A 25,672-nucleotide genomic window follows, 5' to 3' on the forward strand; every position below is an offset into this window, starting at 1 on the left:
TGTTTTAATCTTGACTTTAATCTAACTGATGTCTTTAATTGTTTATTCTCAGTATTCTTTTAGGTTAATTGTGCAATAGTGTGTTAAAACTGCTAATTTTTCCTTTTTAGGTCCTGTTTTTCCTAACTGAAAGTGAAAGGTTTCAGCAGCCTGTGAAGATACGAAGGTATGTTCAGGGGATTTTCCAAAAACAAATGTCATTTTGTCTTGCCTAAGTTTGATCATATCTCAAACTTAGAATAGTTAACGAAGGACCTCCAGAAATGTATAGGTGGCTGTTGTTTCCATAGTCAATGTGTAATTTTGAACATTCAAGCCAATTTTGTTGTATCTAGTAGGAACACTGCCTTATTCTTTAGTTGTACAATTGCTCTGGTGATAATAGAAATCTGCACCGTCTGATTGGTCAAGAATTATGTCATATCTCTATATAATCACCAGCACAAGGGGATAATTATACTCATCTTCAAACTAATTTTCAAAGTGGCTTTTGGGCGAGTTCTTGATGTTTTAAAAGAGGAAACAGGTAAAATGATAGAAAATGCAGTTGCTCTGATAATCACCAGTGAGTAATATAATCAAGATATGTTTAAAGTAATTCCAGGTATTCTCCCCAGGCTCTTTATTTCTGGGTTTATTTCAAAACGTTGACCTGGCCTTGGTTAATTACAGGCCCAAGGGTTTCAATGACGTTTGAAGTAGATGACAAAAACTGCACAGTCTGTGACTAATGGAAGTTAGATCCTTACCTTAATGTTGTTAATCTCGGATAACAGATGACAAATTTTGGAGCCCTTGTATATTGAAGCCCCTGTATTCATAGTTATCTTTTGTCTGAACCCATTCAGAAGTAACATATTATTGAAAATGAAATTTATTACGAGGCTTTCATTTATGATTTGAAAGTTCCTTAAGAGGCCGTGACGGTAAATATCGAGAATTGCTGGCCAGGCTAAAAGAATTGAAAATTCTGATAATTTGCCTGGAAAATCCTTTTAGGGAGATGTATTCAAAAAAAATATTTCAAAGTTTGAAAAATCAAATGTGGCCGAGGGAATGGGGAAAACGAAAATTCAGGTCTTTACCCAATTAATTATGCAAAAAGTACAGTAAAATTGAGCAACTTTAGTGTGCTAGTACTGAAGGAGGATGTTTCTTAAGAAATCTGGGGTGTTTTTACTTCAAAGTATAATTAATTTGACTTTTATTTGTGGCATTTTAAGGAGCTTTGGTTTAATTTTAAAATTCACATGATTTTTTTAACAAAGTGCTGTCAAACGCTTGTTGCAAAAAGCGAAAATCGACCAACTTCAAACCTTCCAAACGTGTCTTGGTATGTGTGGCATCATGTCAAGCTACATGCCGGCACGAAGTTTGGTCCTTATACTAAAATAATATGTAATAAAAAATTTGGGTAATGCAGAAACGCGCTGGCAAAACATAAAGCTTTGCGAGGCACTGGGGCTAGAGGTCACGAATTTGCATGATGCAAATCAGTTGTAAAAATCGTACGGCCAAACAGTTCTGGTATAGGAAGGGCTCTTTTGACGGCTTCAACATAAAATGTACAAGAATAAAGACCAGTATTTTATAGCGTTTAATTCTTTTTTAAGCCAATGTGTTTTTTGTTTCATATCTCAATACTGTCTTGACGAAAAGCAAATTGTTTCAATTGCGTGACAATTGTCACGTTGGATCAAAGATGAAGTTGCAGAGTAAAGCGGACACGATCCTTTTTTTCGTCAAAACTCCATTCTAAAGCATCCAGTCCTATATATCTCGTTTTAAATTATTTGTATAAATTCTTTTATGAGTTTTTATCGAACAACATCCCGCCGGCCTGATCCTATTTGACTCCAGGCTGACTGCGGTTCGAAGGGGATTTCTTCATTTCTGGTTTGCTCCTTTAATACGGGGAGCGTGGAGCTTTGAGGTTGAGTGGGCTGTAGCCCCACTAAGAACAATTTATTATTATCATTATCATTTATTTTAATCTTTGTAATAAAAAAAAATTGTCAAATTCTTCGTAGGACTGAAGCTCATTTCTGGTGATTTCAGAAGCTCTAGATTTCAAAATTTACAGGGTGGAGCATATCTCAGGACACCCTATCTAGCAGTCTTTCTGCACTGTAAGAAAGGCGTACTAAGAAACAGACAAAAGGAGGCTCTCCTCAGAGGGGAGGCCCCAGGACCCTCATAGATAAGTTGGTGTCAATGAGCTCGCACTACGCGGGAACTACAATAGCTCTTCCGATCCAAAATATGTTCCATGGCCCCCGTTTTATATCAACGTTCATATAAAACTCAATTTTTTGAAGCAGCCTTTTGCCATTTGCCTTTTGAATTGCACTGCATGAGCCGCATCTAACAAGGTCTTCGAGCAGAGCGATGTAAGATGTCTTTTTTCTCTGATCAACCCCAGGTTACATTTAACTGCTCAAAAATAGACTCCTTAGCATTTGACAAATTAAATTCTTCCTCCATAGCAACCAGATCTTGCCCAGTTACAGCCTGTGTGCAGGGGGCTGTCTGCAGTTTCACTTTTGCTGCCATTCTGAAAAAAATGAAGCTACTTGTTGAGTTGTCAAAAACTCAGAGACACTGAACAAGCGCTCCCCTTTTGATCCCTTTGCTCTTCTCATTTCTGTTGCAACCATTTCTGCGTTGACCTTTTTGCCACTTTCTTGTCTGATGGTAAATCTAGCAATCAGATATTCTCGTTGCTTTTCGTTAAACAGGTAAGCTTTCTTAACTTGTTTTAAAGCGAAGCCTTTAATTCAGACGGTTTCACATATCCAGTGCTACGATGACAGGTTTCAGGAGGTAGAGGAATAGTTGACATGGAACTTGAACCTTCCTCGAGCCTTGTGGCATATTTAACCTTCGCTTTATCGAGAAGTGTCTTCCTTTCAAACATCTCAGTTTGTGCATGTTCCGAACGTGAGATGCTTTTCCAGAGAAGAGTGCCTTTGGAAACTATGCCTGCTGCCCTCTTTTGGGCATGGCACTTGATCATCGCCTTTCGCGGCACAGCTATAGTCCTCTTCTTCAGCGGATCCATTGTGTAAGTTTTAGTAGGCTCTTTAAGTTTTCTCTTTGGAGCGATCTCTTTAAATTCTCCGAGGGAATATTTTGGTGACGGTGTTCTGTGGAAAATAATAACACGAAAGATTAACGACAAAATCAAACACACCTAAACATTATCCAGAGTGAGATCATGATTTGGTGCATTTCACACAGCAAAAATAGCGTCAGGTACAGCTTGTGCACTGCTGCCTAAATGAAGTAAAAGTTTCTATTTCCAGTATAGCGTTCAAAATAAAAAAAACTTGAAATATATTTTTATAACAAAAACTGGTGCCAGGTTTGATGTTTTCAAGTGATCTTGATTTCAAGCTTTCCCTCGCTGAATTTTTCAGTCTCAAACTAAAGAGAGATCATGCTGCATTATAGCTAGAAACTGGATTGAGAATGTAACGTAATGTTTACCATTTGTTACTTCCAAGGAGATGCATTTGCCGGGGCCCCCATCAAATGTCTGCCACACCCTCATTCCAACGGGATAAAATCTGAAGTTGTTCAGTTTACTGATGTCATTAATCTTCTGTTACGTGGGGGAACAGTTTCGCGTTCCCCAGGACTGTCTAACATCACTACACGAGTACCAGAACTTACACCAAAAGCCCCCTCCCCCCCCAGAAGAGAACCAAAGCTACAGAATGACATCATTTTCTTTTTATGCTCTATGAAAAACCTCGCATGTGTTTACTTTAAGAAAAAGACGGTGATTACATCATAGAGAATTATCGCCCAGACTGCAACATGGTATAATTGTTACCGTGACATAAGTCCTTTTTATCAAGTTTTATGACAGAAATGTGGCCATTTTTTCCGAAAAAGATAAGAGTAAATAGCATAAAAAATAGTTGGGCTATTATCTTGAGGTGAAAAACTACACAGCAGAAGCTTGCGGTGTTGCGTGACTTTGTTTACTCGCACAACAATTTTCAAGATATCCAAGATATTTCAAAAGTAATATTATCGCAGTTGTAGAAAATGTAGCTACTCAACTAAGAATAATGTCAATAATAAATACCTAGTCAACAAAAATTGTGAACAATACAGTGACCCTTATCTATAGTTAGGTGTAGGTAGTGCTGTTGAAATAGCGAGTCAACAATAACAAAGTCTTCTGCAATTCAAATTAACAGAAAATTTCGTATCTACACCTCAATTTACAGCCCTCTTCAGCAATGTCTATGGATTTTTTTTTGTATAATTTCATATCATTTCCATATCAAAGAATTTTTTTAACCATCTTTAACTACCTTGTTTACTTCGTAGCTCTCAAGTACGATTTCTAGAACTGATTTGCATCATGCAAATTCATGACCTTGGCCACAGTGCGTTGCAAACTCCTTTATTTTGCAGTCACTTTTCTGAGTTACCCAAATTTTTTATTTCATATACTTTTAGTGTAAGAACCAAACTTTGTGCTAGCATGCAGTTTGACATGATTGCTTGCGTACCAAGATGCGTTTTGAAGGCTTGAAGTTGCTCGAATTTGCGCTTTTTGCAACAAGTGTTTTAGAGTACTTTTTTGAAAAATCATGTAAATTTTAAAATTAAACCAAAGCTCCTAAAAGTGCTATAAATAAAAATCAAATGAATTATATTTTCAAGTAAAAACATCCCCGATTTCTTACGAAACATCCTCCTTCAGTACTAGCACATTAAAGTTGCTAAATTTTACTGTATTTTTTTGCATAATTAATTGGGCAAAAGCCCGAATGTTCGTTTTTCCCCATTTTCTCAGAAACATTTGATTTTTGAAACTTTGAAATATTTTTTTCTAATATATCTCCCTAAAAGGGTTTTCCAGGCATATTATCAGAATTTTCGATTTTTTCAGCCTGGCCAGCAATTCTCGATATTTACAGTCATGGGCTCTTAATTTTCACAATTTTTTTTTTAGAGTGCTTCAGAGGACATATCGACTTGTGTGTTTAAGGTCAACAACACCAGAGGAACTATATGCCAGGAAGGTGATTGATAGAACACTAGGAAATTCAAAATAAATAAATTTGGTCTGACTGCCATGAAATAAAAATACTTAATAACCTCACTTGCTGGATCCTTACCGGCCCTGACAGTAGTTTTGTATGAACCGTGCTCACTCATACTTGGTCTGTACTGCCAGGACCTCAACTAGTATTCAAAAGCCCTGGTGCTCAGTTAGTAAGAAGATATTATTTTTTGATTTGAAATGTTTGGAAGGTTCTTGCAGGGTTAGCTTTTAATTAATTCTCAGATTTCTTTTATTGATTTCAGATTGAGCTTGAGGAGTATGGTGAAGCTCTTGTTCTTGCACAAACTTATGGACTTGACAGTGACTTGGTTTATCAGAAGCAATGGAGGAAATCCCCTGTCTCAGTAGCTTCAATTCATGATTATTTGGTGGGTGATGCAAGAACAGGCCATGCAGAACTATGATAAGCCTAAGACCCTTGTCAACTCTGCCGTTTTCCAGTCTTGCCTTTCAAATCAAGGAGTGCAACGATAAATTTTCATTTTCTCTTCCCAATAGCAGTGCAAGGTGTTTCCATGACCACCAAACTTCTTTTAGCTGGATGGATTCCATCCAAGGCCTTGCTTTTTAAGTTGTTGCCATCTTAATTTCCTCGCTATTTGTTCATGCTATCCGTTTTTTACTAGGAAAAAGATATCACAAAATAATCAGAGAACATTATCATGCCATGGAAGCTGAGATAATATTAGTTTTTGAAATTTTATTAGAAATGGCTGTGGAAACCATTTTCAATTTCAACAGACCATCTGGTGACTCAAAATATTTTGTGTTCATTGTAGAGTAAAGTGAAGAATCGTTTGTGGGTTCTTAATGAGTGTGTGGTGAGAGTCCCAGAAACATATGAGGCAGCAAAGCAGTTGCTGCTGTATGGTCTTCATGGAACAGATGTTAAGGTGGTGAAAGCTTTGGGTGGTGAAAAGGGTCCTCTGCCATTTATAATAAAAACAAAGAAGGATGAAGAAGGTGAAGACAATAATGAGAAAAAGGAAAAGAAACTGAAGGAGGTTGAAGAGTTTCTTGAATTTGAAAGGTATACAACATAAAGGGGGTGAAATGCTTCATGAATTGTACTTATTAAAGGAGAAGGTTATAGGCCTTAAATCCTGATAGCTTTTAAGTCAACCGCTTTGAATTCGTAAATTTGTGACACCCATGTACCTCTTCCTTTAAACTTATCCATTGTATACTTAACATAATTGACAGTGTTTGAGCAAATATTTTACCACTGTGATGATGAAAATTGTTGTTAATAAGAGTACAGACCACACTTAACCACTGTAGACAAGAGTACAGACCATACTAAACCTCTGTTGATTTGATGTTTACCACAACAATGTGGACATCAATTAAAATTATTCTTTCAGTGTGTGACACTTTGCAATTTTTTTTTTTTATAATTATATACATAAATCAGTTTCAACCTGGAACAAAGAGGCATCTGCATGTATCGCCTGAAGCTTCTTCAATACCTTGACCGCCTTTCAACTTATGAGGTTATTTTGGGAGGAGTTCATATGGCTCATGAGGAATATTGCCACACTTTCTTTGAGAGATTTAGAGAGTTGAACATTTTGCAAGCTGCTGTGGAGTATGCCAGGGTATGTTGAAGGAAAGGAAAAAGTATGGAAACACTAAATTCAACTTGAATATTGCCATTTCCTCACTTTTTCCCTTTCCCACCCCCATAGCAAAGATGTTCATCATTAACAGAACAGCACAACAATGTTGTGTACTTTCTTTTGGGGAAGGTCAGGGAATAACTGCTTGGAAAGTAGTCAACAGCCTGGCTTGAGCTCATCCAATAACAATTTTGTTTGCTTAGTAGTTTATGGGTATTGTTTGTATAATGTGCTTCAATTATGTACTCTGATGTTCATTGATAATGTTTTTAAGCAGTCAGTTTCAAAGTGTTAGAAATACTTTTACAGTATTTGAAGCTCTGCCATTGTGACTGCTGAAGTGTAACAGTCTTTGTGATTTTTCTATTACTGTAGGAGGGAAATTGGGAAGCATTAGATGTTATCTTCACTTATCATGGCAAAGAGACAATTCCCCACAGGCTTGCTATTCTTTCTAACTTTGATGAGACAATTCCTCCATTTGAGTACAGCACTCTTCTTCCAGAAGCAGGGTGAGTACTCTTGAAAGATGAATATTGTGTATATCTGTCATCATCATCAACATTGTTGTTGCCTCTCATTACAGAGAATGGGACCAGCTTTAACCCTTTAACTTCCAGAAGACAGTGATAAACATAATTCATATAATGTGTCCCTCTAATAATCATACATTATCTAGCAAACAGCAATTGAGAATACTCAAACTTGTCAGGTGAAAGTTGTTATCTTGATCCAACACCAAATCCTTGTAACAATTTACAATGAAATGTGCAGGGGAAGGGAAGAATTGACATTCACATCTTGGGTTAATAAACTTAATGGTAGTTTGTATGACTTACAGTGTAGCATCTCTGATGATCTTTTTTAGCTTGATGTTAAGGAAAGAGTCTTACATTCACCTGATACAGTTTACACCAAGATGCTGCAAAGTTGTGAATATGCCCTAATCTAATGAAAGAAACTTTCTAATGCATTCATTTGGGCTAACTTTTGTTTGGAATGTTTGCACCCACTTGAGGAGCAGCATAGGTTCCCCTCCCAAACAGGGACAGCTTTTCTGGTTTTTAAAAGTGCAATGTTTTTGTGTAGTTTCCCAGCAGAGGATCCAGAAATTTTGGAATGGGATGAAAAGTCTTGGAGAGATGTAGATTGGGTAGAGAATGTAAAGTGCAAAAAAATCTTTGGTTGGGACCACAGTGACAACTCCACTGAATTTATTTACCTTGAAAACCCTGATTTGCAACTGTATAGGTGGGTGTGTTTGTGGTTTGCCTTATTATCTGCTGTGTCTAAATGTTTAAGTTTTGACCAGATCATTTAACAAAGCTACTCTATGACTTGCGCATCTTAGGAAAATTCAGCCTGAATTTTTCAAGCTGTTTATCTGTTGCTAGTGTCATCTGCTTCTTTATAAGAAGTCTTGATTTTCTTTTGGTCTACTCCAGCTTCCCAGTCTTCCTGGTTTCTTTCCACCCAAAGGCAATTTCTTATGTCCTAAAGGTAATGAAATCTCAGATAATTTTCAAAGCTAATTGAAAATTCCTTTTGCAAACTGTTTAAGGTGTAAACTTACTTCTGATGTCGTGACTCAGTGGTACAGAAATAGAGCTTGTGAGATAGAACATCGCTCCCAGCAGGTACACAGTATACATGCAGCTGGTCTGCTGTAATTATACTATTAACAGTACATGTAGAAGATTGAAAGGCTTGGGCCAAAAGCACCCCCTCAACTTTTTTGTCAATAACTACTGCATTTTATTTTCAAGGAATAACTTCTACCAGAGGACACTTTTTGCACAGGTTATTTTTTTTAATATAAAGTGCAAACCAGAGAACAAAAGTTCTCTGGAGTGCATGCTTCCTTAAATGAAAAAAACTTCAAGTGGATGCTTTTCCACTGTTGCATGCCAAGGGTAAATTTTCAAGTCATAACATAGAGCTAAGTGACAAAGGCAGGATCAACAAAGAAACATTAGAGTACCATTGTTGAAAAACAACAGGCCTTGGTTGTTTGAAGGGTGTGTTGTTGTGTGTTGGTTGGACAGCACTATACACCCTTTGAACAACTGAGCCCTAGAGTAACCAGGCTAGTTGCTCTTTAGAACATGATCTGGAATATTGTGGTGATTATTCTTGATCAGGTACAATATTTTGTAAACACTGTCAGGAGAAGCTTATTGAAAACTAGATTTATTAACCATTAATGTATTATTATAATTATAAATGGAATGGGGAAGTTGGTGGAATTTAACACCAAGAATCATTGGGGAGTTCAAAGAAAATTGAATTCATGCCTTTATCATTGATGTTTTCTGGACAGGTAGAGAACTCTTTGCAACTAATAGAGCTTGGAATGGAAAGAAGAATCAAGGTTGGCAGACACAATGCTACTTTGTACTTTGTACATTATTTAACAAATGGTAAACAACACAGCTTACACTATTGAGTTATGGATGCACATGGGAGGTTGCTAAGCACGAAAGAAGTGTAAGAGTCGCACAAGGCAATAGCCAAGAGCGACTCTAGCTTCTTGAGTGCTTAGCAAACCTCCCAAGTGCATCCATAACTCAATAGTGTATGCTGTGGTGTTTACCATTTATTTTATAACATAACATTGACACATTGTGGCAAAAGAGTTCCCTTTTATGTAAAAAATCTTACGTGACCAGAAAAAAAAAACAAGCACGTGCGGAAAAATGGTCTTCACATTTGCTCACGTCAGCAGCGTACACCCATGGGCAAATGGCAGACGCTGAATTGACCAATCAGAGTGTGCGCTTTGCTTTGGTTGTGTTATAATATTATCTCTGTTAACTCTGTAGATTAGGTGGTTAACACCATACCACCCTGGAAGGAAATGGAAGGAAATTAGAAGGGAGAAATATTAATTGGATCCTTGGAGTTTAAGGGTTGACACAGAATGTAGATGGGTACCAATAACTGGTCAAAGAAACCAGACAGAAATCACCTGAGGGGGGTATGACCCATGATAGATCAATCAATGAAGGAACTTGTTGTAGGAATGCTCCTACTCTCTTCATTTTACCAAATCATGGTAACCTTAAAGTTAGACCAGCTAGTTGTGTCCTTTGACTTGTAATGCTTGTTTTTACTTTTACTATGAATTAAAACAACACAATTTAATTCTGGTGAATTAATGTTTTCTGTAACTGTCTCTGTAGGGGCTTGAAGATCTTCATGATGATCTTGTTACACTTGAAGTGCTGATATATGAGGTAGAGCAAAGGCATGTCACTCCATGCGTATTACCACATACTTAGGAGTTGTAATTAATTTGTACTCTGTTCTACATATTTTGTGCTCTATTTTTTTGTCAAATTTGAGTTAATGTTTCTTGTGTATGACTAGTAAATCAACATACATCACTTGAATATTGAAGATTATTCTGAAAAGACAATCATTGCCCAGAAGAAAAATTAATTACTTCTTAATTTGGATATATCAACAAGGTTGAAATGGTAAATTGGCCACCGTAACGATTACAAAAGCTGACGTTTCGAGTGTTAGCCCTTCGTCGGAGCCCTTCGTCGGAGCGAAGGGCTAACGCTCAAAACGTCAGCTTTTGTAATCGTTACGGTGGCCAATTTACCGTTTCAACTTTGTTGATATATCCAAATTATTTCGTTACTCCCACCGATGCAGCCCCAAACAGTTTCTTTCGAAACTATCAGCCTTTATTCATAATTATTTCTTATATTTTTTTATTGCAGAGTTGTGCAGATGTGTATCTCAATTTGGAGAGTTTTCAAAGCATGAATGAACTGGAAAAGCTGAGGATGCTGTTGAAGAAGGTACATGCTGTTTTGAGCCAGGCAGTGAGTCCATGAGTCAGTCAGGCTATTGGTTAGGCAGTGAGTCAGCGAGTCAGTAAGTCAGTGAGTCAAAGAGTCAGTGGGCCAGTGAGTCAGTGAGTCAACCAATAAGGCAGGCAGTAAGTCAGCCAGCAAGTCAGTAAGTAGGTTTATCTGTGAGACAGGTAACAAGTCGGTCTGTCGGACATTCAGGAAGTTGGTCTGTGAATCAGTAAGCAAGTCAGCAAGTCCTTCAATGTGGCAGTCAGTCAGGTAGTCAGTCAATGAACAAATCAGCAAGGCAGCTAGTGATTTAACAAGTCATTCATTTTGTGAATCAGTTAGTCAGTCAGTCACCCACTGAGTCAGACACATGAAATCAAACTCCATGAAAATCTTGTCAAATTATTCATGGTAAATTCACAGATTTTTCACAGGATTTTCATCTTTAGATCAATGTTATTTTCATGGTCTCATTGCCATAAAAAATCCAATGGAAAAACTTGTGAATATTTTAATATTCCCAACCCATGAAATATTGTGTAAGGTGACCTAGATGCCATGAAATACCCACGAAAATGGCATTTCATGATCTTCTCAAAGGTACTGAATACCCCATGAATTTCATGTCAAAAAAAATTCATGATATTAAAATTCACTATAAGTTTTTTATGGGTTGCAGCAAATCATGACCCACAAAATTAATATCCTGTGAAGATGTGAAAAATTCATTGACCATGAAAATTTTCTTTTATTTTCATGGCCTCTCCATAGCATTCTCATGGCACATGAATGTTAATTGCCAGTAAGTTTTCATCCATGGGGTTGTTAGAAATATGCAAGCACCATGAAAATTGAAAACCTTAATTTTCATGGCCTCTCCATAGCATTTTCATGGCACATGAAAGTTAATTGCCAGTTAGTTTTCATGGGGTTGTTAGAAATATACATTCAAGCACCATAAAAATTGGAAACCCCATGAAATTTGGAAAGAAAAAATCTTCACTCCATTTGTACCAAAGACTATACTATAGGAAAATTCATTACTTGATAGGGGAATTCTGCATTAAATTGCATGTGAAAACCAATATTGCATACATTGCAAAGTGATGAGTGCGATATTGGTTTTCAAGTGCAATTTAATGCAGAATTCATGAGTCAAGTAATGGATTTTCCTTGAATCACACAATTGAATGAAAACAAGAAAAAAAAAGAAAACAGCTTTACTTATAGTTGTTATTTTTGCATAGATGGGAAACAATATCACTGAGCCTCATTTTCAGCTTGCAATTCTACACTAAATACCTCGCTTTGTTAACCAATCAGAATGTGAGATTTTACTCAATAATGTAATTCTACAGTGTATAGCTCTATAAATATATGCTTACAATATACCATAACTGTAATTAATACACTATCACTTAATCACACATCAATGAACTAACCTTTCTGTGAAATTTCTTGGTACCATAATAGGTCATGAAAGTAGACTTCAAAGAAATTCATGGGTCATAAAAAAATGCCCCTAATTCATGGAAAATTCAGGGCTTCAAATAACCCCATGAATTTTCATTTTACAGTATTCATGGGTTTTCACCAAGAAATTCATGAAATATACAGTACATAGTGACAGGATTTCTCAATTTTTTGCTCAAGTGGCAAAACTCTGTGAATCGTTGGCTTTGGTCTGTATAATATTTGCAACTTAAAACAAGATCTTAATTGATCTTTTTACTTTTGTTATTAGTTGACGGTGGTCCATTTTCAGTGCTAATTAACAATTATTGTCTGTCTTCCTCTTGATTTTCAAGTCTACAGAGGAATCATTCATTGTTGACTTCAAGAGCTGGGTCCTTCCGTTTTTGCAACGTCTAAGAAGACGCAAAAAGAAATCTCAAGTGAATCTGATCCATCACTATTTAACAGACATTGCCAAGGTTAGTATGTGGTGACAATAAGTGGATTAGTTTCTTTAGTAGATGATGTGGCCTTGCGGTTTGTGCATGGGACTCTGAATTGAGAGGTCTAAAATGGATTCTAGGTTGGATCATTGTGCTTTGGAAAGACAATTTCCTGTCACAGTTCCTCTTTCCACTCAGGAATGGAAATGAGTCCTGATCAACTGTCAGGGAGACCTAAACTTATACTAGAGATAACCCCACAATGGACCAGCATTCCATTCAGGAAGGAAATGATTCTCCTACTTTTTGAATGCTGTGGAAATTTGGATAAGTTTGTCCACTATTGGCCACCTGGCTCAACCTTTAAATTTGTTTAAAAAATGATTTGCTTGTTTTTTTTGGTTATCTCTACTCAAACTTAGAATTGGCTTGAAATGAAAAATAATGATTAAACACGTATGAGAAATTTTGACTGTTTGGATCCCAAGGGCACTTACAGGTAATGTAAGAATGAATGCACATACTTGTTAAGTCACTGTAAGTCATTGCTGCTGTTATTTCCAGCCGTTTACCTGTGGGTAATTTGTTGATTTTGCATCAAGCATGTACCACTGCGTAGTATTTGGAGAGAAGAGTATTTTCATATAAAACCAACTCCTTGCTCAACTACGGTTACTACTACAGGTACCACTGACATTACTGCTACTACTAAATGCTACTAATTAAAAGTAACTACTACCACTTTTATTTATTTCACTTTTGTTTTGCAGACTGACCTGACCTATGTGCTCAAAATCTTCCAGAATTCCACTCCAGAGGTAGGTTTAGGGACCATTCTGCGAAGATTGTGGTTATTTCTGTGGCCATCTGCAATGAGCAGGTAACTTGTTCAGCATGGGTATTAAGATATGCTCTACACCTTACAGGTGTAGTCTGAAGTTTCAGCTATCTTTTTTGCCCCCCCCCCCTCCCTTTTCCTGGGCTTTTTTTCAGGTATTGGCCAAGGAGAGGGCTGATTTTTGTGTATTCCTTTTCTCAATTTGAATGATTTTTCACCACTTTTTTTTTTTACATAGATTTTTGACACCAACTCATGAGTAGACTATTAAAATATCATGCCCTAATGTGAGGAAAAAATTGGTGCCTTGCATGATTGAAGCTCTCCTCCATAACTGTTGGACTGAAGTTCAAACATGTACCACTAATGACTATTTCCGTCTGATGCTGTATTTTTGTACCAGAGTGTTTTTGTTTTTTTGGCTTGTAGATCAAAGAACCTATCATAGCAGATGTAGCCGAACAGATGAAACTTGCACTGGCTTGCATTTATATCACAAAAAGGTTTACAAGTAAATTTTTTTATAATTATAGCTGGAGGGATTTCAGGAATAATAATTCTGGCATTTAAGAGAAAGCAGCTTGAATTCAGATGATATCTTCTTTTCTTAAACTTCATCGTGTTGCACTGTACATCAGAACCTGGTGACAGTTATTTGTTGCACATTGCCACTTATTGGACAGCCAAGCTTGCTGTTTATCGTTCAGGTGTAATGGGAAGGAATACAGACAGCAAAGCTTAAATGGAAATTTGTCAAAGGCATTTTGGTTAAGCTGAACAGTGTGTCATTATCAAATACTTTCAGTGTGCAAACACAAACCTTTTGCACTAAAAAGAAAGAATGTAAAAGGTACAAGGTTGCATGAGAGGATCCAGGAGAATGCATACATAATCTCTTTAATTTTTCAGCTTGCAAAATCTACAGTCAATCACTGCTCAGAGACATCCTTATATTATTAAGCCTGTTGCAATTTGCAACAGTTTGTCATCTTTTTCAGATTCTTTTTTTTTTTTTTTTTGCTTTTTCCAGTCATGCTTTAAGATTATGGTTTTGTTTACAGGTTTGATCAGCTGAGTTTGGCCTTCAGTATTCTGGAATGTCTTCCAAGCAGCAGTGAGGAGTAAGTCCCATCACAAAATGACTTTCTGCTTTTTAACTTTGCTACATTCCTTTTACCTCTTTCATTAAAACTGGCCTTAAATAATGTTTTTCCTCTCTAGTTAAGATGTAAATTAGCTCTGTTAGCCTTGTTTTGAGCAAAAATTCTGCTATTTCAAAGCCCTTGATGTGCATGTAAATAGGCCATTTCAGTAAAAGCAATTAGGAACACTAATGCTGGAAGACGTATATTTGGCATGTATGTTTTATGTTGAATGTAGATTTTTAACTCAGGAATGAAAATTGGCTTCTAAAAGTTAATCATATCTACTCATTTATACTTCAAGGGTTTAACTTTTACATCTTCAATGCAGTTTGCTGCTTTTTCAGTCCAGTTTTTAAAACATCAGTCATGTTTGGCCAAGTGACTAATCTGTTTACTGGTGTATGTGTAGGTAATTGTTAGTGCCTGTTTTACAGTGTTCTTTCAGATCAGATCCGTGAATTAAACAAAAAAGTTGATCAACTGGAGGTGCACTTGTGGTAAGCTTTACTACTTTTAATTAATAGATTTTATATTTCCAACTTTGCCCATGCATGTTGACCTGGAAATCAATTTTTGTGATAAACAGAACTGAAGTTATAATTGATTTTGTCTTGTAGTGCCACTGAGACTCTAGCCAAACATGGTCTTGAAAAGCCAGTGTCATTTGTCCTTGACACCCATGTAAGAGATGTGAAACTTTCTGTTTTCTTATTCATACAAGTAACAATAACAGTTGACAGGCTTGGCAAAATATCAAGAAACTGTTTAATGAAAAGTGTTTTATGATTAGTTCATAATTACAGTATTCACTATTTTGATTAAAATTTGCCCAAAATTTAATGTGACTTGCATGAGCCATATGTACCTTGAATATCATGATTGAGATAGTTAGCCACCTTTTGATTGTTTTGATTGATAATTCACAAAAACTATTGCGAGTCTTTGTTGTAGTTATCTTTTTCTTCTTCTGCTGCTGCGGCTGCTGCAGTTGTTCCTTCCTCTTTTTTGTTTGTTTGGTTCATTTGTTTTCTTTGTTTTTGTTGGTTAGAATAACTCCGAAGAAACTACATCTCTAATGGTAAACATAACAGAGGCTGCAGCCAAACAGTAAGTTGAAGACTGACTTTTTTTTCCATTTTTAAGCTGTGGCTTACAAGCATTACCTCCATTTTACTCATGCCCTGTAATTAAATGCGTCTTGCCACAGGCTTTCAAAAGACACCAGACAGATAGCTGACAAATAAACTACAGTCTTCCTATATGAACGTCCCTTTTAAAGTTCTACTAAAGGAATAGTATATTAGATTTGTTGCAAAAAGTGTTTGATGCTGTCATTAGTTGGGAGGTCAAGTGGCCTAATGGTCAGTGCAATGGACTCTGGTTCAAGAGGTGCAGGTTGCTCAATGTCTTGGGCAAAACAATTTACTCTCACAGTGCCTATCTACACCCAAGGAGTAGGAATGGGTACTGGTGAATTTTCAGGGAAGCCTGATGAAATTCAAGGGGGGTAACCTTGCAGTGCACCAGCATCCCATCCAGGGGGGAGTAGAGGTGGTAATACTCCTAGTTGTTTAATGCTGCTTGGAAGTTGGGATAAGCAATGGCTGGTTGGGCCAATGGGCTTGAGTACAAAGTTTACCTCACCATTTACTAGACATTATAATTATAACATAATAATTATGTAATGATTACTAATAATAACTTAGTAGGTATTGTCTGATTTGTCAATTTAGTTTTCATGCAGATGTGTTATTTAGTAAATAAGTTCCTTTGGGCAGCTGGTATGTTGGCTGATAATGTCCGTGGTTGAGAGATTGTCCGAAAAATGAATATTTGGCCAAGAAGCGAAGCTTTGAGGGAAAATATGAAATTTTTAGGACAATCTCTCAGCCAAGGACATTATCAGCTGACATACCAGCAAGCCAGAATGGGGTTTATTTATTTTATAACCCTCCCATTAATTTTCACATCGCATTTAAACTGCACTTAAACACAGTAAAAAAGCCAGTGATGATCTGATGGCAAGCAAAAAAAAAAAACCAGTTTGGTTTCCTTCCATGTAAATAGGAGAACAGAAAAGTTGAAACTCTTGTGTTGATTATGTTTCTTTTTCACTGAAAAAATCAGAGGACAAATATTGACATGGATGGGGGGTTATTGCGTGATAACTGTCCTGTGATTTTGCACCACATGACGTAAAGTAACCAATAAAACCGTGCCAAAATTAATGGGTGGGTTATAACGGTTTATATAACTAGTTGTCATAAAAGCAATAGAACTTATTTTCTTCAGGCTCTATAATGTGACAAAGCCACTTGGGGTGTTGGGAGAACATTCAGAAAGCATTTAAATCACTGCCTTTGGCTTGCGATTTATAAGCTGTCCTCATGTTCTCATTCCACATGGCTCTATCGCATTATAGAGCCCAGAAAAATGTGTTCCAGCTATTTTTTTAACTGAAGCCTGCAATTTAAGACTGTAATTGTTTCACAGGAGTCCACCATTAAAGGAAGCTCAGTGGATTGGACTCCTTGGTGACATGTTGACCCTTCAAAAAGAAGTTTACACTTGCATTGAGCCATCTGTGTGTTATGAGGTTAGGAAATTTTTTATATGTGGAGCTAAACACTGCTAGAAATCAGGCTGCTTACTAGGCTACTTATAGTAGAACATGCTTTTTAAATGCTGCTTAGAGTATTATAATTTGTGTCTGCCAATAGTTTGTAGGGTTATTTCTAATTTTTTTTGTCTTTGGCTTCTTATATTCCTATCTCAGAGATACCCTTAGTTCTTTCTATTTTTAAAAGTCAGAGTGTTTTTAGCAACTTTATAAGACATTATGTGCAGCACTCTTTCAATTGAGCAATTGATATTTTTATAACTGGTGGGTGTGGATGGTGTTATTGATAACAGCTAAACAGTGTAATGCACTCCATTTACAAACTTGATGTTATTGACATGGCTGATCCTAGCAGTATATATACAAAACACATGCCATGTATGAAAGTAATAATAACCTTGCTCACCATAAAGTCTCTGTGGCTTATGATAGAGCATTGGAGCAGGGAATCCAAAGCTTTGAGGTTTGATTCTTCAGGGACACTTGGAATTTTTTCTTTTTCCCATACTTGTGACAATATGAAAAAACATCTTTTGCTATTTCTTTAGCAAGCTTAAAATTCACCATATTATTCTTGTTCTATCAGTGTAATGTAATGTTTCTGTTTTAACATTATTTGTTTTTTTAATCAGTCCTAAAATAATTATGGTTTTTGGGGTTTAAATTGATGATGTTAAAAAGTTTTACTTTTTGAAGTGATTGTAATCAGACCCTAATAATATGATTTTAAGCCACAACTATTTAAATCTGTAAGATCTACACAGAGACACTATTGCATTCTGGCAGACAAGAGTGTATCCAGCTTGCAGGGCAGATGATCTGTAAGACAGCTATGGAGGATGACTACCCAGAGCCAACTAACCCTGTTACTGGTCCACGTATCAAGTGTTCCAGAGGCATAGAGCTTGTTTTAGAAGCTTCAAAAGAGTATTTTAACTCCTCAGCTGATCTGACGGACAAGGCCATGGATCTTGCAAGGGACTGTTTGAATCTTATTGAGGATCGCTCAGCAGCCCTGCAGGAAGAGTTTGATTTGATTGCTGCCTTGGCACTGCTAGATGATTTTGGTATCACAATTCTCCCTTTGCAAGGTATTTAATTGGGACTGTTGAGTGATCATTTTGGTGATCAAACATTTTATAAGAATTCAAAAAATAAAACTTTCATACCTCCAAGGAAACCAGAGCTGAAGTAAGGTTAATTGTTTTTCATGTGCCTTTTCAACAGATTGCATTGTTCCATTTTTATCATATAAAGAAGTTGTATAACCATATAACACTCATAATAATATAGATGAAAAATGCGCGCAACTGATTGTTTGAAAACAAGTGCACTTTTCATGTAACACGAGTGCAAATTACAAACGGAAAGTGCACTGTCAAAATTTGGTCTGTCTTGACTCACCACTTTTTTCTTGTAAACCATTAATGAAAAACAACATGATTTCTCATGCAATTTGGTGTAATAAGCAGTTTTAAATTTTTTAAAAACTACAAATTGCACTCACTCTATGAGCTCGTGCAAGTTTGTCAAAAATTTACTCATGCTAATTAACACCAAATTGCACAAGAAATCATGTTATAACCTAATAATCAAACTGATAAACTTTTAAACTTTTAAACTCCTTTCAATATCAAAACCTTGTCCAGAAAATGTTTGACAAGAACAGAAAAAATGTTTCAGCTCATTGCTTTTAGTGGGAGAAGAGTGGCCTAATGGTCAGTGCAATGGACTCCAGGTCCAGAGGTCCAAGTCTGAGACCTGGTCAGGTCAATGTGTTGTGTTCTTGGGCAGAACACTTTACTCTCACAGTGCCTCTCTACACCAACAGTGTAAGAGTTTAAATGGGTAGTGGCAAATTGTCAGAGAGGCCTGATGAATTTCTGGGGGGTTTACCTTGCAATGGATTAGTATCCCATATCCAGGGGGAAGAGTGATACTCCTAGTCAATTCATGCTATGAAATCCAGGATAAGTTCTGGCTGGGTGGGCCAATAATCTCAAGTACAGACTTAATGAGGTAACCGCCTCCCGGTTAGCTCAATGGATAGAGCGCTGGACTGTTGTGCGGGAGGTCGAGGGTTTGAGCCCTGGCCGGACCAACACTCGGGGTCTTAAAATAATTGAGAAGAATTTGCTGCCTTTCTATAACATCAAGAAATGGTTAGATATTCTAGTCTTCTCGGATAGGGACAACTAAATGGAGGTCCCATCTCCTGCAGGGTCGGGGTAGGAGACGTTAATTTCCCACACATGAGATTACTGTGTGATGGATGTCCTCCCCTGGGGTGGGATGGGTAGGTTTATTGGACCTGCAGTAATTGGCGCAAGCTGTTGCGGTGTCCCTGCCAGTTGGCGAAGCTAAATAAATCTAAATCATAAATCATAAATGAGTACAGGTTTTTATCTTACCATTAGGATAACACCAGCTTCTCTTTTCTAATTTGGCATGAAATGAAAAATGTATATTGGTTTGTAGTGGAGTAAAGGCAGGATATTGGAACTTAAACAACCTCCTTGCCTTTTCACTTTATTTTGCAGTGCGTTTGTGTGAAGATAAACTCACTCTGATCAGACAAGTGTTACAATCATCAACCTTAGCCTATAAAAAGAAGCAAAAGGTATTTTTCTTTTTAGCCTCTGATAAGCCAATAATACACTTTAAATTTCACTGAATAGAAACACTTGTTTTTGTTAATCTTATTAAATTTCCCTTCTGTACCAGATTTTACATTTAGCAAGCCTCCTTCAGATCTCAGGCTCAGATGAAAAATTGCGGTATGGCCGTGTGCTCATGTTGACTGCTGAGTCTGCCATTCAGGCCCTTGACTATTCCTTTGCATGTGCAATATGCCAGAATCTAATGACCACGGACTACAGCTCTGTATGGACCATCTGCAGGTAAATGTACCTCTTTTAAAGCTGTTGGTGACTAACACTTTCCAGTCAAAACCAAATTGAATTTATTGATATTTCTTTTTGGCGAAAATGATGAAAATGTCGTATATTATGAAGTTTTGGTAAATTGGGAAACAAAAATGGAAAGTTTTAAAAATTGTAAATAACTACATGTCAAGTAAGGAGGCACAACGTCAGCTCAAATGGTGTTATACAGTTACCACTATTGTCCTTATAGACAATAGATCTTTTGTTTGCATGAATCCCAAGGGGATCATGCATATAATATAAACAATCATGGTAGCATTCTATAGGATTCGACACAGTGACACACGCAGAATTCCAGTTTGAAAACAGAGTTGTGTTCTCTAGCCACACTCCATGTATGCTTCATTGTACAGTGTATTATCATGCAATCTTAAGGAGTAAATTTCACAGACTCTATTTTTTTTAAGGAGTATCTTTTTGTATGTATCAGGATTCTTGGAGAGTGTGAAGAGTTTAAAGACCTCAAAGCAAGGTTGGTATTATTAGTAGGAAAACAACAACAACAAAAAAAAAAATTAAAAGAAGGACAGGAGAACATGCTGAACATCTGACTAGAAAGGATTTAGTTTTGATACTGTTGATTGATAATTTCCAGTCAGAAAATTATGTTGTACCATGGAAAGTGGAAAGGTGAAGGTCTGTATCGGCAATATATCAATTTTGATAAGCAACATGTGAGGGTCATTTTTAAATTCATGTTAAGGTAGTCTAGTTTCTTTTGTTGATGTTGAGTTCTGATTTGACTACTTCTGTCAAAATTTTACTTACAGACTTGTCACATTCATTTATATGATGCTGTATATTTCTTTATTGTGATTTTTTTTTTTTTTTTTTTTTTTTTATGTTTGGCTGAAAAATAACACCCAAGTCAGGTGTAGAAGTTTTTGCCTTCATACAAGTTTGAAGAGAAATGTTTTTGCCCTGACCTCCTCTGTTTTTATGAGAAATAGAATAAAGAATTTTTTCAATACCGATATTATTTTTTTCTGTTTTTGTATTTGCTCAAGGCAAAGCCTTTTAGCGTTTGCCCTTACTCACTGCTTACCAGATGAATTGGAGTCTCTCCTTAAATCCAGAAGTCTTCTAGAGACACAGGTAATATTAACAGTTTGTTGCTTTATCTATTGATGAGAACGTATAATTATACTTCAAAACAAAAATTAATTTTAGTTGTGATCATGCAGTCTGATTATCCAGTTGAGTGTAGCCCTGAGAAGGACTGTTGTTGGTAGTAGTGACTGACATTTTGACAACCTGAGCAGAAGTCATCATCAGAGTCAAGTGAAGAGTTGTTTTCAGTCAACTGTACTTATAGTCTTGAAACAGACCACTGTTAGCAGCATGGAGACAGTTTGCTTTTCTCCTTGTTATAAACAGTTAATTGCTCCTTCTCTTGCCTGACAGATTTTGTATCAAGATTTGAATCAGCACATGCAAGTGACAGATCAGGTATAGAGTCCTCCAATAGATTATAAGTAACAACTAATAAAAATGCATGCATAATAATTCAGCTTGGTAATATATAATTTTTTACAGACTATAGGTTATCATGATGTTCTTTTTTTTTTTTTTTTTTTTTTTTTCAGGGAATGGAATCTTCTTCAGATCAGAGTCTCTTGACACAATCTAAATCCTTGCTGTCAGCTGTAGGCCACAATAAATTTTGGAAGAGCACTATGAAATGGATCAGACCGCTTCAGGATGATCAGATGACATTATCCAACAGTGAACTAATCAAACCAACCTCACAGGCCATAAACACACACCGATTTCACCCTTTTTATCAGTCACTGGTGGAAAGAAATTTGACAAGAATGAAAGAGGTTAGTGTAGTAAAGCAGTTTATACTTCACAGTTACATTTTGAAAGATATGGTGGTTGAGCTATTACTGCACCAGACTTAGGGTCAGGTACGAACCCTGGCCAAATCATTGTGTTGTGTTCTTGGTAAAACACTTAACAGCAGGAAAGATGGGGGGAGGGGGGAGGTGTAGGGGCACTACAACCCTCATTCAAACATGGGGGACTTGGTGAAGGATTACAAGCTACAAGCTAGGGTATTATTCCTTTCACTCCCAAGATCTTTTTCATAACTCTTATTACTGTCTGCCATACAATTCTTATGATGTTAGCTTAGAGAATTTGGTATTGGATCAAACAATAATCCCCTAACTGATATCTGACACACATGAAAAAAAAAAAAGCTGAGTGTGATATGCAAAGGCAACAAACAATGAGATCAATCGTGTCATTAGATAAGTGCGTTTGGTATGTAATATTGCCTGATTTTTTTCCAGGATAAATTACCATATGAAGAACACATTGCAAAGCAGATGGCAAACAAGCCTCTGCTTTTCAGTCGTTGTTTACTAAGGACACAGAAGCTGTCTGAGAGTAGATGTGAAGGAGAGATTGTTGAGCCTACTGATGAAGGTATGTCCAGCTGTTCATTACAAACTGACGACAAGAAAACCTTTATTCCCTTATCTTGCTGTTTTTGGTTTATTTCTACTCTTATTAGATCCAAATGGATATTACTGGAAATTTTGATTGAGTGATTTCTATTTTTTTAACATTTTTGTTAAGGGGTTTTTGTTTTTTTAACATTTTAAAATCCAATTTTAAGTGCATTTCAAGTTTAGACTTTATCAGATCTTGGATAATAATTATGTTATATATTCACATGGTACAGTAACTTGCAGAAAACATACCCCAAATTGATATTATTGTTATCATAAGTTATTATTTTAATTGTAATTATTATTCAACTGTGCTTCGCAGGGTACAAATAATGCCCAAGATGAGTACAAATATCAGGCAATATTTGTACTCCAGAAATATCTGCAAAATTCGCCTACGCTGAAATAAAAATTTGGCATGTTTGATAATAAATCTCATTAGTGTTGTGTGGTATCGCTGAGTATTTTTACTTGTTATTTGTATTTTGACTTGCCCTGTGGGCTTGTCAACATACGGCAAAACTCGTAAAAATACTCAGCAATACTACACAACAAAACATCTAATAAGATATATTATAATATTCCTTACAGTTTTAATACAGTTAGCAGAGTCAATTCTAGAAGAAGACACTACTCTTGGGATAGGATATTTATTGGCACTACACGAGGTTAGTCAGAGACCCCAGTGAGTCAATCAATCAGTGATTTAAAGCCCTAAATTATGTGAGCAAGATTGAAAACCTCACCAGTAATTAAAAGCTCCTATGATAGAAGTAAATTATCCCTTAGGCTTTGAGTATTAGCTTAATTAAAGGCTTCTGTGTTTTTTTTTTCCAAATTCAGTATGGTGAGTTTTTGACTTCAAACAACCTTGTTTTTTCAATAAACCTTAGTGCATCAAGTTCACCCTTCACACCCTGAGATCAGTATTCATATTCTCCATACTGTTCTCTATACATTTCCTTTGGTGCTGACATAGAGCATTTGTGTAACAATCAGGAGCTTCTTTAATGGATGGTAGTTTTACTGTATAACCTTAATGTGTGATTTAGGAGTGATATTGTAAGGAGAAATTAAATGCTTGACACTCTTACAGGTTAAAGGGGCAATGTTAGTGCTGTAGGTATTGAGTTCATTCCAAACATTACTTACCTCACAACTGTCAGTCAGCACATCCTTGACTCCAAAGATAGCCAACATGTACAGTAGATTATCAATGACTGTGCTTTTTCATTCAATTCCAGGCATCAGAAGTGAATGAATTTTTCAGCAGTTTTGGCAATAGTTACCTATGTCTTCACATGGCAGCATACTGCTTTGCTGTTAGCACCTACAGCATCCTTCAACCTTCGCTGTCAACTCATCAAGCTGATGTTTACCATCACTTGCCGTCTGACATTACCGATCATGTCATGAGTCACATCACTGCTGGTCTGCACAATAACTGGCCGAAAAAGTCACAGGATTTTGCAAATTTCCTCGTCCAGTATCACAACCATATGGCTGACTTTACCCAGGGACAACTGCTCCAGAGCTTGGGAAAGGGTATGTTAAAATACTAATTCATTGGTCATTCTTAAGATAATCAATGCTCCAAGTAAATCATTATAGTCTCCAGGGTAAGCGGAGAAGTTTGACAAAGCCAGAGTGGTTTAGTGTAGTCTGTACTCCTATTAAAAACAGTTTTTGTCATCACATCAAAATCATTTTGACCTCTGTGATGACAAAATTAATATCATTGTTGATAAGAGTACAGACCACACTAAACCACTTTCAATTTGTTTCTTACCACAATAATTATGGATGTCCAATAACATGATTTTTTCAGTGTGTGATCATTGCATGACATGTTGGTGTGAGCAGCGTTGTCTGTACTCTTATGGCAAATTGGCCGATCAGATTGCAACGTTACTGCTAAAGAGAGTTTCTCTAAAGTTGTCAATTGCCAGCCATACAAAGGCCAACCAAACAACCATACTTAATTCAAAGACAAGTATTGTAGTCAGTGGTTAAATAGCTCATGTTGTATTGAACAAAGACTTCTTTTCCATTTTCCCCCCTCTGTCTATTCCAACTTTATTCATGGTCACCATTATATGAATTGTTATCTAAGGTGACTTTAAAAAACGTTCAACCTGGAACCCCGATAATAGAGTGAGACTCAGGGACAGATCCACAATTTTTCTTAGGAGGGGGTGCACCACCAAGGAATGCGGTAACTGATGAATGAGGCAAACAAATTTTAAAATCAAAGAACTTACAAGAAGGTTTATGACTCGGCAGTAACATAAGTGAACTGCTGAGAATACATAGAAAATGATACAGCAGATTTTGTAGAACCGTGAAGTTATATACTGTAAGAAAGCTGCAGGTCATCTCAGTGGGAAGGAAGTGGGGGGGGGGGGGGGAGGGTGCACACCCCTTACACCTTCAGTGCTTTTAATAAGATTTGAAATAGGTGGCTACCTTGGTACAGCACCTGCTGGAGAGCAACTTGAGTGCAACTTGAGTGTGGTGGCCGCAACTTGAGCACAGTGAAATATACATGGCGACTCACAACAGAATACCTGCCGGAACTCCGGCAGGTGCCAGGTCTTATTGAAAGCACTGCACCTTAGAAAATGGATCGACAATTTGGTTTAGGCCACTGTTGAATGATTACTAGATATTTGATTTAATTTCCAGGAGTTGACATAGGTCGTTTTGCACAGGATCCAGAGTATAAGCGAGAGACCATCCTGGGATTAGCCATGTAAGTTATATTTGACATTTGTTACAAATGAGATAGTAAAATACTTGGTTAAGGAAAGGACACACAAAGGGTCATACTAGACAGTTTGAATTAATTTGATTAACTATTTTGGAAAAACTAAGCTACAACATGCCCAACTTGTTTATGAAGTAATAATCATGAAGTAGGTTGTTCCAGACTGACCCTTAGCAGTAAGTGGGTGCCTGGTGCAGTTCTACATCATGAGCTTAGTGCGAAAGAAAGGAAAAGTAAACCTTTACACTCTAAAATCAGTATGCATTTTCTCCATACTCTTCTCTGTACATATCCTTGGGTGCTGACAAAGAGAATTTGTTAACCGATCAAGAGCTTCTTTAGTTAGTGATCATTTCCTTTATTTACGTGTGATTCAGAGGTGATATTTTAAGGAGAAGTTTTGCACAAATCAAGTTAAGAAAAAAGTAATGAAAAGAAAGTAAACCAGTAAACTATTGTACATTGTTATTTTATTAG

The 25,672-nt window shown here is 36.7% G+C and overlaps 1 protein-coding gene across 1 annotated transcript in view; it reads left to right on the plus strand.

Moving 5' to 3' along the window:
• LOC111344158 (NBAS subunit of NRZ tethering complex) overlaps window positions 1-25,672 on the plus strand; it is a 48,985-nt gene that overhangs the window by 14,350 nt on the left and 8,963 nt on the right. Inside the window, exons 20-49 of the mRNA XM_022951370.2 lie at window positions 111-166; window positions 4,976-5,045; window positions 5,332-5,457; window positions 5,869-6,119; window positions 6,504-6,687; window positions 7,084-7,220; window positions 7,798-7,959; window positions 8,270-8,345; window positions 9,029-9,079; window positions 9,891-9,944; window positions 10,440-10,520; window positions 12,332-12,457; window positions 13,192-13,239; window positions 13,689-13,762; window positions 14,321-14,380; window positions 14,839-14,901; window positions 15,022-15,085; window positions 15,453-15,511; window positions 16,898-17,000; window positions 17,779-18,115; window positions 19,565-19,644; window positions 19,749-19,924; window positions 20,400-20,441; window positions 20,977-21,064; window positions 21,374-21,418; window positions 21,556-21,792; window positions 22,267-22,402; window positions 23,020-23,096; window positions 23,673-23,973; window positions 25,114-25,180. Of these exons, the coding sequence (XP_022807105.2) occupies window positions 111-166; window positions 4,976-5,045; window positions 5,332-5,457; window positions 5,869-6,119; window positions 6,504-6,687; window positions 7,084-7,220; window positions 7,798-7,959; window positions 8,270-8,345; window positions 9,029-9,079; window positions 9,891-9,944; window positions 10,440-10,520; window positions 12,332-12,457; window positions 13,192-13,239; window positions 13,689-13,762; window positions 14,321-14,380; window positions 14,839-14,901; window positions 15,022-15,085; window positions 15,453-15,511; window positions 16,898-17,000; window positions 17,779-18,115; window positions 19,565-19,644; window positions 19,749-19,924; window positions 20,400-20,441; window positions 20,977-21,064; window positions 21,374-21,418; window positions 21,556-21,792; window positions 22,267-22,402; window positions 23,020-23,096; window positions 23,673-23,973; window positions 25,114-25,180 (3,431 nt within the window). The remainder of the gene's footprint in view (window positions 1-110; window positions 167-4,975; window positions 5,046-5,331; window positions 5,458-5,868; window positions 6,120-6,503; window positions 6,688-7,083; window positions 7,221-7,797; window positions 7,960-8,269; window positions 8,346-9,028; window positions 9,080-9,890; window positions 9,945-10,439; window positions 10,521-12,331; window positions 12,458-13,191; window positions 13,240-13,688; window positions 13,763-14,320; window positions 14,381-14,838; window positions 14,902-15,021; window positions 15,086-15,452; window positions 15,512-16,897; window positions 17,001-17,778; window positions 18,116-19,564; window positions 19,645-19,748; window positions 19,925-20,399; window positions 20,442-20,976; window positions 21,065-21,373; window positions 21,419-21,555; window positions 21,793-22,266; window positions 22,403-23,019; window positions 23,097-23,672; window positions 23,974-25,113; window positions 25,181-25,672) is intronic.

Source organism: Stylophora pistillata, chromosome 4 (genome assembly GCF_964205215.1).
Source record: "Stylophora pistillata chromosome 4, jaStyPist1.2, whole genome shotgun sequence".
Lineage (NCBI taxonomy): Eukaryota > Metazoa > Cnidaria > Anthozoa > Scleractinia > Pocilloporidae > Stylophora > Stylophora pistillata.